The sequence below is a fragment of the Haliotis asinina genome, chromosome 6, assembly GCF_037392515.1.
Source record: "Haliotis asinina isolate JCU_RB_2024 chromosome 6, JCU_Hal_asi_v2, whole genome shotgun sequence".
In the NCBI taxonomy this organism is placed as follows: Eukaryota; Metazoa; Mollusca; class Gastropoda; order Lepetellida; family Haliotidae; genus Haliotis; species Haliotis asinina.
In genome coordinates this window covers 29,518,419-29,531,125 of record NC_090285.1, presented here as the reverse complement: position 1 = coordinate 29,531,125, position 12,707 = coordinate 29,518,419, and the positions used below count along the sequence as shown (strand labels likewise).

General features: G+C 39.7%; 1 protein-coding gene across 1 annotated transcript; it reads right to left on the bottom strand.

Annotated features, from left to right (window-relative positions):
* Positions 1-454: 454 nt before the first annotated feature.
* On the bottom strand, positions 455-10,948 carry LOC137286704 (ankyrin repeat, PH and SEC7 domain containing protein secG-like). Its single transcript, XM_067818686.1, has 2 exons — positions 10,789-10,948; positions 455-3,528 (listed from the first exon to the last, which is right to left on the bottom strand). The coding sequence occupies exons 1-2, from the start codon at positions 10,922-10,924 to the stop codon at positions 2,483-2,485; spliced, it is 1,182 nt and encodes a 393-aa protein (XP_067674787.1). The 5' UTR covers positions 10,925-10,948; the 3' UTR covers positions 455-2,482.
* Positions 10,949-12,707: the final 1,759 nt, after the last annotated feature.

Sequence of the window (12,707 nt, the reverse complement as noted above, 5' to 3'; positions counted from 1 at the left end):
GTTTTGGGATGTACCCTCTCAGAAGGACAATAATTGTATGCTATGTTTGCCCCTTTTGAAGGTACAGCTTCTCACAAAATCAGTTTCCAGTTTATTTCACCAATACTAAATAGTGCATTTATCTACAAAAGATATCAATCAAAATTCATCTATTAGTTCTATTTCCCTTAAAAATTTGATATTAAAATGACAATTAACAATACTAAAATGATCCTTAACAGTTTTTTGACACTGAAATATTAATCCCTTATGATGGTTTGGAGTGATGTAGGAAATTGTTTATTATCTTTATGATATGACTTGTTTGACTGTATAGTAGGAGTGTTTACTATTTACTATCACAACATCACTAAAAATATACAGCCAATGAAAGGATGAAAAACATGTGACGTCATGTCCTTTGACTGCAACTGCAGGTTGCCGGTAGAGAACGTATGACATGTTTGAGAATGCAACAGTTTATGAAATACTTTATCTTGTCTAAAGGTAGGCTGAACAATATTAACATGGTATATAGTATGTTAACAAAATATTTTACCACTATTCATTTGAAAACCCACGAGAAGACACAGTCATCAATATCCCCCACATTACCTCCGATTTCAGTCTAAGTCACGTGCCATGGAAAATATACACCTGGAAATTAATCAAGCAACACCCCAATTTTTTCTATTGGAGCAACTTTGAAGTGTTCTGACAATCAAAATATGCCGGGTTGATATAGTTTGACACTTTTTTATTCAACAGACGATCTCTGACAAACAACTTAAAGGGAAAAAGTATCAAGACTTTGCTTTATTGCAACGAAATCCAAATTCTTAAAACTGTCTTAAATTCATGAAAAAATGGACACAATTTACTATTCATCCACAGACGTTGTTGTCAGGTGTATTAACACAAATGTCACATGGAAAGAAAGAACAGTCATCTGAGAGTCTGCACACCGACTTTCATCAATATCTAGTGTGTCCTCCCTGCGCACGCACCACCGATTCCAGACGCCTCCTCATTCCTTGGATGAGTCTCCGGATCTGATTCTGGGGGATCCTGTTCCACTCCTCATGCAGGGCAGCCGTCAATTCGTTGAGATTATGGACTGGTGGGTCTCTCTGCCTCACACGACGGCCAATAAAGTCCCACAAATGTTCAATGGGGTTGAGGTCAGGGCTCATGGCAGGCCATGGAATTCTGTCAATTGCATTTTGCCGCAAAAAATCATTTACAGCATGCGCCCTGTGAGGTCTAGCATTGTCGTCCATAAATATGGGTCTCGTTGCCAGAGGATGGTTCTCAAAATGAGGTACCACAGCCCTGTCAAGAACCTCCTGTTGGTAACGAACACCGTTAAGGTTGCCACGGATGGTAATGATATCCAACTTGCAGTTCATGGAAATGCACCCCCATACCATAACGGAACCTCCCCCAAAGGCCACAGTCTCCTGGATGTTCCGTGGAGCCATTGCTGTGTTCCTCTGCCTCCAGACCCGAGTACGACCGTCCACCATGTGCAGCAAGAACCGGCTCTCATCTGAGAAATGGACCTTCCTCCAAGAGGCAATGTTCCAGTGCAAACGGTCATTACACCAGGCCAGTCGGGCTGCCTTATGGGCTGGAGACAGTCTGGGTCGCTTGATTGGCCTCCTTGCCCGGTATCCTGCAGCTTTCAGACGATTCCGAACAGTCCTGTTCGAGATGGGTCTCCCTGGAAGCCACTCCTGTCTCAACCGAGAGCTCGAGTCGAAGGACCTGCGCCGTACAAGTCTCAGTAAAGCTCTGTCCTCCCGGACTGTGGTCTTCCTGGGTCTTCCTGGTCTAGGCAGGTCTTTAACTTCATTAGTGGCCCGGTATTTTTTCAAAAGTTTTGAAATTATGGAATGATGTCGTCCGATTTGAGTCCCGATTTGTCTTAGAGACATACCAGCATTCCTCATGCCGATTATTTGCCAACGAGTGGCCTCTGATAATTTCCTACGTGCCATGACATTGAAATGAATGAAAAACCGAATGCAATCGACAACCTGCGCTTGTAAACACCCCAGGGAAAAAGTGCATTTTTCGAAAGTTGAGGTTAAAGCAATGCACGTGCGCTGTGCAAGCTTCACGCGCGTCATATCAACCCATGAAAAGCTCATGCTGTATGTCAATACATCAAAATTGAATAATCAATCATCAAAATTACTTCGTTAAACTTTGTTAAGTTTTTATGTGTCTTTGAATTTGGTGTTGCTTAATTAATTTCCATATGTATATATATTTTATGCAGAATTCCAAAACTATCAAAAGGCACCAATATACCACTAGACCAATCTCTGTGTCAAGTTTGGTGAAGAAATATTGAACGGTTTTAGAGTTCTGCTCCGGAAAAGATAAATGTGCACAGACGGACGGATGGAAGGACGGCATGCATTTCAATACCCCCTGCAAAAAGCATTGCGGGAGACAAAAATGCCAGGATAATAATGTTTGTTGAAGGACCTCATTCTCATATATGGATGTCATCCAGTTCCTTCAACAGTACAAAGTCACGAAGGCCTTGTGGTATGGGCATCAAACTGAGGTCGTGAAATAGTCGAATTCCGTGGTGATGTCTGATCCAACGCCTGCAGAGCTGTTTCAGTGTCATGGTTTGTTTTACTTTTTGCAGCCAAAACCAGAGGTCATTGAGTAGATCAAAAGGTAAGTCTGATGACTGCAAGTTCTCGCGAAGGTGCACTGTATCAAAGCCCGAGACAATAAACATTTTGAGGACAGCAGTGTTGCCTTTTGTTATTGCCAGCTGAACTGGACAGGTATCTTCTGGAATACCTTTCTGACACTGATAAGTATCTACCTGACTGTTTGCTTTCAGAAGCAACTTCACTACTTCCAGACGCCAATTGGATACTGCATACCACAGGGGAGTATGAAATTCACTATCCAGTAAGTTTATGTCAGCACCAGCTAACAGGAGGTCACTAATGCAGTCTGAATGTCCTTTGAATGACAGAATGTGCAGAGGTGTTTTCTTCACTGAGTCATTGGCAATGTTTGGGTTACAGTTGGCTTGACAAAGCAACTTTACAACATGAGAGAAGCCTTCTGTTGATGCAAGTAGAAGAGGCGTGCAGTTGTTTATATCACACACATTGGGATTTGCACCAGCTGCCAACAATATGTCCACACCTGTACCATTTTGGCTGGCATAATGAAGCGCTGTACGGCCACTCTTGTCTTGACAGTCAATGTTACAGTTTTTTGCGATAAGATACTTCACAGCACTGAAGCGGCGTTCGCGAGTAGCAACAATCAAAGGGGTTTGACCTGCAGAGTCTTTTGCATTTAGATGTGCCTTGTGATCAACAAGATGTTCCATACATTCTGTCATGTTGCTTTTGGCTGCTATATGCAAAGGATAACACCTAGATAATCCAACAACATTAGGGCTTGCACCTGCTTCCAGCAAAAACTTGGTCATTTCAACTTGATTGGCAGATACACTATGATGTAAAGGTTGGTTACCGCTTGCATCCTCCCACTCAACATCTGCACCTACAAAATTAGATAATACAGTCAGACCATTATTTGCATCATGTGATTAAACATTTATGGAATATCATACTCTAATCACATTAATATGAAGTTCAACAAGAATACACTAAAAAGAAAGTTCTTTCTGTGCATCAACACTGCAAGACATTATACATTGGTGGTGATGCATTTTAACAGGTTAAGAAATTCAACAAACACTGAAGTTTTGTCAAAATTCAACAATACAAATATTGAAATGCTATCAATGAAAATAATTCTTATAACACTACCTCTAACACTTGGCTGACATATTTTCTGAAACTTGTTTCTGACACAGGTTAACTTGTGTTGTCTTCTGTACTAGCAATCTTCCCAAGCACTATCCATTGACGTTATCTCCTGACATGCACGAGAAAGTCATAATTTTTCTTAGGATACCTAAAACAATGTATTTTGGGATTCTGAGGGAAGGATTAGCGGGCTTTGACACAAATGGTAGAGGTAGTATTCTAGCTTCTGAACTAGCTTCATTGTCTGACACCTGATTGCCTGGTAGACCAGAGTAGGAAGACAACAATACATATTGCAAACATACAAACAGAAAAAGACTGTGCAATTGCATAAAATCCATAAAATCCATAAAATCCAGTTGTTTGTAAATAACCCTGAATAAACATGTACCAAACCACTTCGCATAAAATCTGACATCATGTATCATGCGTGGCAAATGCACATCGTACACAATAACCTTACTCAACCTAAACTGTGTATACATCATGCCACGGCCTACAGAATATCAGTGTCACTGCACTGTAGGTATACAGAGGACTGGAATGGCCCAAAATGAAGTGGTCGCACATTTTGGTGACCATCAAAACATGATCTCATTTCAATGGAAATGTTTTCAACATAATGGGAACATGTGGGAATTGCCTCGAACTGGATGTCAATGTGTCACGTCACGTCAGCAAAGCAACTATATTCAGCTACCCATCTAAGTAATTGATTCTGGACTGCCAGTTTGACTGCTCATACTATTCCTGGCTTACATCCTATTAGTTCCATGATCATATGAAACCGACTGAAGGAGCACAACATCCACCTCTGATGGCCTGCAATGCTAATCTAATTTTGCTCCTATCTCACCTACAGCCACATGTTCCCTGGTGCAGACATACAGCTGTGCTTGCATGAAAAGAAAAGACTGGGATAGTGTTTTGTTCACTGACAAGACAAGATTTCATCTGGATGTCTACGATGACAGGGCAAGGCAGCAGATATGCTGTCACATGCATTGTCAACATTTTCATTGCATAACGTTGTTGGAGGCATCACATAACTTGTCTCTGTCATTGATAACTGGACAGGACAGCAATACAGGGATGAGGTCATTGGGCCTCATGTCCAACCTTTCATTCAAGGACATGGACATAACTTCATGCTTCTGTATGATAATGCCCATCCATATGTTACCCGTGTTGAGACAGATTTCCTGAAACAACAGACTAACTTCTCTGTAGTGTCTCCGTACTTGCCCACTATCATGCACAAATGGGATGAAATGGAGCGACATTTATGCCAAGCCCAGAATCTAACATCCAGGGTGTGTGTTTCTGAAATGTGTGAAGCTGTGGCCATTGCCATAAGGAAGGCAGTTTCCTGGATGACAGTTGTTTTTTCCATGGGTTGATTTGATTTATACATATTTTATTCACAAATGTGAAAAGTATTGGGGACAAATTTCACCAAATTTGAAGATAAAAATAAATAAAATAGTTCATGAGATATGTGAAAAAGTGTTCAGAAGTTTCATAGTGACCTTGACAATAAGCTCAAGTTCCCCATTTAATTATCTACAGTCAATTATCTATCATAACCGATGAAATCCACTGTGTTTTTGCAGAGTTATGACATTTTCATGACCCCTATGAAAATGTGTTTTCGAAAATTGGACTAACTTTCAAGGGCAATAACTCCGAAACTATTCAAGATATCAAGATGCTTTGAACAACTTAAGCTTTCCAGAGTATGGGCTTTCTAATGGCGTATCAAACTCCATTGTACTATATGCCATTCTGGAGAATAAGATTTTCAAAGACAGGCACCGTCAAAATGCTATGTAATAGGCTTTTCTGCCTAGTGACAACTGAAGTTGGCTATTCTCTGGTTTTGGACCTTGCGTTGTGTATTTTTTTTATGCGGTGATAATAACTTAGCCAACTTCAAGTAGGCTCTATGAATCAAGCCTCATTGCTGGTAAAACAGAACAAACAGACAAAGGAAACTCAATAATTTATTTATAACAAAATTCCTGAACCTAATCTATACCTGACCTAACCACCTAACCTATACCTAACAACCTAAGCTGACTCCAAATCCTACCAAGACATGGCTCTGATTTCAAAGCCTATGCCTAAAACAAATAAATATATTAACTTCCTGTGGAAAACTAAGAAAAACTTATCTACTTGGTCTGGATCACCAGGACTCAAACAACTAAAATAAATGTCCTCACCTCTGGCGGACCAGTGGACTAAAGACAAGGAGTGCTATGTAGCTACTCCTTTTATAGGGCTAGAGACAGGCAGTGCATGGGCTGCACATGCCAGGCAGACCACACTAACCTGCCGGGTGTGTTGTGGCTATGCATATCAGCATAACCAGGAACACAGTAATAGCCCATATTGAACTATATCTAACCCTAAACTACCACAGCTAATATTGGCGAAAATTTCATTTTTTTCCAAAATAGCAGAAAATTTCCCCTGCTGCTAACGTTTTTTGAATATTTATTCAGTGGGGAATGGGCTTCTCTACACTGAGTGAAAATTTGGTCCATTTATCTCTTATACTTTTTGAGATATTTAGGGTGAAAGATTTTCACATTTTGGGCTGTCTGCCCTTACAGGAGGCCGAAAGTCGGGATTTTGTATACCTTTCAGCATACAAGCTATCATCCCTGAAAGTTTCATTGAAATCCATCCAGTGGTTAGGTCAGGAGAGCTGGCACAAATACAGTAAAATATTTTTATAACAAACTACAAGGGACCACTGAAATTAGTTCGTTATATCCGTAGTTTGCTATTCATGAAAATCCATTGAAAGAACAATAAAGGACACTACACAGTATAACACATTCCTACTCAGTTTATTCATCATACTTTCATTCATTCATATTACGTTCTTTTCACTACAAAGTCAGTAATCTTACACAGGCACCCATGTCACTCGTCACTAAGCACTCGTCATTGAATATATCTTATTTTAAGTCTCATATTCAAACTAATAGGTTCCAAACTGTGCAGATCGATGCTCATGCTGTTGATCACTTGATTGTCTGGTCCAGACTCGATCATTTACATACCGCAACCATATAACTGGAATACTGCTGAGTGCGGCGTAAAATTCAACTCACTGTTACTCAATCCACTATTTCCTTGACGCTCATGTATTTCTGTGACCATTCAGTGCTAAGCCAGTGTAATGCAGGTGAAGAGAAACTCGAGTTCTAATTTGAGTGTGCCATAACGGCGGTAAAAATAGAAATCTCTTTGTCAATGCGGCGTGGGAACATTTTGTTAAAACTTGAGTTGATTCTGGCTGGAAATGGAGGAATTGTGTTTCCGTCGTAATTGTGACTAAGTATTGACTTTTACTTAACTATAATGTGAAGCAAACATATTCCCTATTTATTATCTACAGTTTGGTAATCCTTTGTGTTTTCGTAGAGTTATGACATTTTTATGAACCCTATGAAAACGCGTCTTTGAAAAATTGACCAACTTTCAAGGGCATTAACTCTGAAACAATTCCAGGCTAATGGCTTTCTAACGGTGTATCAAACTTGATTGTGCTATATGCCATTCTGGAGAAGATTTTCAAAGACAGGTACCGTCAAAACACGAATATCAACGAACATTTCAGTTTTTTCAAAATGGCGGAAAATCAATCATGGTGGCCTACTTTTTGCATTGAATCGATAGGGAATGCCGTTGCCTACATTGGGTGAAATTTGGTCCATTTATAGTTTTGGAGACATCCAGGGTAGAAGATCTTCATATTTTGGGTTGTCTTCCAGGTAGCTGGAAGTCGGGATTTTTTGTTCATTGTATACCTTTCAGCACAGAGGCTATCATCCCTGAAAGTTTCATCGAAATTGCTCCAGTGGTTAGGTCAGGAGAGCTGGCACAAAATTGGTACAAATAATATGATTTTTGCAATGAATTCACCAAGACTGTCCAACACCTTGTCAGTGGATGCCCTTTCTTGACACAAACAGCATATCTTAAAAGACATGATGGCATGGCTCACTGCTTTTACAATCGTCTCAGCCATGCCTGTGGCTTTGACCCTGAGGTCCATCCATGGTACGACCCTGAACATCTCCAGGGCATCCTGGAAAATGATGTTTTCAAACTTTCCTGGAATAGCCGAATATACAGCCTAAGACGAATTCCAGCCAACAAACCTGCTCTTGTCCTTTTTGATAAAACCAATGAAATTATTTATATCACTGAATTTTCTGTCCCTTTTGACAACATGTGATTCGCAAGATTCATGAAAAGCATGATAAATATGCCGACCTTGCCTTTGAAAACTATACAGTAGCTGGTAAATATTTTGGCACAGTCAGGTGGGTTAGGCTCATCATCAGCTTGGGCACTCGTCCCCTCTACATGGAGCCCAGACAGCAAATGGGACTTCTCCCGGGAAACATTGCCAAGTCGAATCCACCAAGAACTTTCCGGAGAATATGAAGGCTCCCCAACATTGCAGTCCTTCTGCATTACCCAGATTGTCAGAAGGGCTGTGCCCCTGGTGAAGAACTCGGGCACTCTCCTTATCTGCAAAAAGAGTTCAGGGCACAGAGAACAATGGGGAGCCTGATGACAGTGTACTTGGGATGCAAGTACATTTCAGAGGCACGGTTCGCATATTTAGCATGCTTTTCCTGAAGTTTGCCAATCACGTTGTCAAAAGGGACAGAAAATTCAATGATATAAATAATTTCATTGGTATTGTTGAAAAGGACAAGATCAAGTTTGTTGGTTGGAATTTGTCTCAGGTTGTATATTGGCAAGGAAGGGCATCCATTGAGAAAATGTCTGTAAATTCATTCATGTTAACATTTTGACTAAGAATCACATTCTGACGACTGCGAGTGGGAAGTGACTGGTCTTGAGCCCCAAAAAGGAAGCCCTCAGTTTCACATCTGAGACCAGCCGACTTCATCCAGGCAAAGGAGTTGGTTGGACTGCTGTTCTGTTCCACACACGGCACGCACACATGTTGCAATGACTTCTCAGACAGCTTGTCCACAAAGGAACAACTTTGGGCAGACTTGGCAAAGGACTTCACCTGGTTTTCTTCCATCATTGTATTATCCTGCAGTATATCGCCATCAACAAAATCATCCTTAAATTTCAGATTGTATCAACAGCTTTGGCACGCTTGAAATAGCTGTGTAATTCCTTCCATTCATTGTGAGTTTTGACATGCATCAGCAGAGGATCATTTGATAAATAAATATGTGCAAAAGTACACCACACGCCTCCACACTGATCAAACCCCAACCTCCAGAACTGATTGGCATATTTAAATGATTAAGAGAGGAACGAGGGTGGTGGGCTCTGTTATCAGACATGATCCTTCTGGTCTGGTGATCTAGACTCTGGATGTCTTGTTTTTTCCAATCAACTAATCCAAAGGAATAGGAGAGGACCCGCACAGCAAAAGTATTGGTGGCTTTGACCTTGTTTTGAGCATTTAGCTCTGAAATCCAGATTTTCTTTCAACAAGATTTATACTTGGCCCGAAGTTTATTTTGAATGTGGATATTCTGGAGCTTGTCTCGAACTTGCATTCCGAGATAGGTATAGGCCTGATCTTCCACAAGATGCTCAATAACTCCTCTCCCTTCCAACTCAATCCATCATTAGTCACTCTGCCACGTTTCAAACAAAGAGTATTACATTTGTCAAGTCCAAATGTCATGCCACTGTCTCAAAGGACTCAACAAAGAGAACCTGTTCTTTCAAATTGGTATCTCCTTTGGCGAGGAGCTCGATGTCATCCATGTAGAGGTGGCATTTATCCCACCGACACATTTACTGTTAGCTTGGGCTAGATCTAAGGAAGCCTGGCGTGTCAATTATAATTGCTTGGATTACAATAGATGCGCTTCATGGCTTAATGACCCTAATTTAAAATACTTTCACAATGTTATAATGATGACATGTTTACTTCAACGCACCTCATTAAACCTTCTAGAATTCTTTTGTCTTCCTGAATGGTTTGTCTAACAGTGGTGGTTTGAATACCTCAGGCTAAGATTTATGTACAAATATCTTTAAACAATGCAGTTCTAACTTTAAACCATTTAGGAATTGTAGATCTATGAAACGAATTTCTGCTTTAAGCTCGTGTCTTTCTCTACACTACTAGTGATCATGATGAAATTATTATTCTATGTGTAGCATTTCCTAATATCTGAATCCTGATGTATAATGCTTGTAGTGGTAATACATGAATTTTTGTATAAATTATTATTCCATGATAACTCTACAGAGACAGCGTTCGAAATACCTGCCTGCCAAACTGCCTGAGAAGGGTTATATTCATCATGGACTGCAGGATTCTCAATTTCACCTGCCTGTCACTCGTGTTAAAATTTAAATCATTATTAGTTTACAAGTTTTATTTTAATTATAGTGATATAATTAGTAGTTTTTGTAGGCGGGTAAGTTTAGGTCAGGGCTGGTAAGTTTTACAACAAACCAACCCTGTGGTCTGGCTGAGAGAGTTTGAGAGTTTCATACCCTGAGAGAGGACTGACACAGCGACCAATGAACAAGAAAAAAGGGCAGTGGAAAGTTGGAAACCAGAAATCATGCCATTTCTAACCTTAGAGCTGAAAGCAGTTGGGAAATATTGACACAAAGCCTGGTTAGAAAGAACTGAAGGTCTTCCATATAGTAAATGAGATCACTGTGCCTCTTAAAATCTTCATGTTTCTTGCTTTTCCAGGGGGAAGACAAAAAGGAATGGGTAGACTGTATAATGGTAAGCCAGGTCTGTTCTTAAATCAAGAACTGGGCATTTGTAAAGTCTCTTTAGTGAAAAGAATGTTTTCATATAGCATATGCATTAGTTAATGCTTATAATGCATGTACAACAGACACTTTGATGCAAGTCTTTTTTCAAAGGTAAGGATTCCAAACAAAATAATATTGCAAAATGGGTAAAGAAGTTGTACATATGCAATAGTATTTTCCACCCCACCTGCATCAAGAAGGCAAGATGCACACTCAAGAAGCCCGTGTTTAGCAGAATAGATGATGCTATGATTAAGGTCTGTCTGTTTCAGAGCCTGTGGTGTCTGCAGCATTACACGTAACATGCGCAGGTTACCATCCATCACAGTGGCCAGCACACTGAAACAGGAAATATTGTCTTAGAAATAGATTTAATTCGGAAAACACATGCCTAATATTTGTCCAATGCTGCAAGGAACTTAAATGCTTATTTTCTACATGAGGGGAATTTGCGTCACCTCACTTTTTGTGCTGTGTTTCAGTTGGTTCTTTTGCATTTTGAAACTTCATTACCCCCATGCAAGAGGTCTAAACATCACGTCAGGAATGCATCAGATATATACAATTAAGTGAAATGTATGTGACAGATGGCAAATGGTATACGCACAATAAACAAAAATCAGTTTGTAATTTTCATTACCAATAACCCAGAAAAACTGACATAGTACATTCCTGTGCTAGACATTTCATTTTCCTACAAAAGAAACTTAAAAGGGGGTTACTTCTGTAAACTGTGATGGAAATTGCTAGAGGGGTGTCGGGTATTACCGAACAAGCAGCTATTACCAAACAAAATTCAATTTCTGTATTGTTTTCTCAATTTGCCGATCGCTACAGCAATTTCCACCCGCATGCATTGAAATGGGAACTTCCCTTACCTGAAAAACAAGTGTCTGCATCTTAAATATATTTCAAAAGACACGGAGAATAAAACTCACGAAAAGACAAGCAAGTGGCATCACATCCTTAAACGTTGTACGGATATTGTCGATGAGATGGCCAAACCAACAAGTCTTGATGAAAACTGGGATAGTCCATTCAAAATATAGCACCATGTCTATTTAGGTACATTACGCAGTTCCAAACCATGATGCAAAGCTTTGTTAGCCATATATGGACTACTGTCCGATCAACACTAACCCTCCATTATGCAACCCTGTCGTCCTTTACCAAACAAGCGCCACTGACCTCAGCAATTTTCGCTACTCAACTATATGCCTAAGGGCGTTTGTGTCGCTTATTTGTTGATAGTAATAAACGTTTTTTAATTACTCCATCTGGTTTATAAAGAGTCAAGACAAACACAAAACAAGATATTTGTAGCTGTCTCCATTTTCTAGCCATATGTGTTAGAATTGAACTTGTTCTATGTACATAAATAATCATTAACTTTGGAAACGTGCCCTGACAAAAACACGATGATCGTTCATAAAGGAATCAGTGTTACTGTACAAGCTATTGCATTCTCTCAAGCCAAATATTTAAAAATCAGACAATAACTCCAAATATTAGTGAGGGGAACAACTTACTTTTACATCAGGAACATATTTGTAGAAACATATCGATAAATGTTTGGGATATTCGACCATGACCTTATAGGAACATCAAGGCCAGTTAATTTCACGACTTTGTTGAGAGTCGTTTCCCTTAGACTGTGCTCTATTACTAACTGACAGGCACCTTGCATGTCATTTAATTATTTTCACCTTTGTCCCTGTTGAAATGCGTAACTCCATTACTTTCCATGGCCAGTTAACTTGGTCTCACATATCACAAAATACATACACGTTAATCATGCATTTAAAAGTGCGGCTTCGAATAATTCATTTTTTCCTGCATTATCATCTTCCGTATGCCTCATGTTTTTTGTATTCAGACGTGAAATAATAGAAAGTGTCATTGACTTTGTGTGCAGTAACGCACATATGTGATCAAGTCGCTTTACATTCAAAACAATTCAGTTTTCTCCATAATATACATTTACTGAAATAATGTTTAAATAAGTGATCTACAATTGAAATACCTGATAAATAGATACATACTGGAACAAATTTGTACAGAGACACTGTTCAGCAATACCTGTTTGATACCTGGCAGTTATATGAT

Coding starts and splice junctions, on each gene's coding strand:
- LOC137286704 (XM_067818686.1), bottom strand. CDS start 10,924: ATGGATGGTAACCTGCGCATGTTACGTGTAATGCTGCAGACACCACAG. Junction 3,529..10,788: donor ATCTTGCCTTCTTGATGCAG/GTGGGGTGGAAA, acceptor CTAATTTTGTAG/GTGCAGATGTTGAGTGGGAG.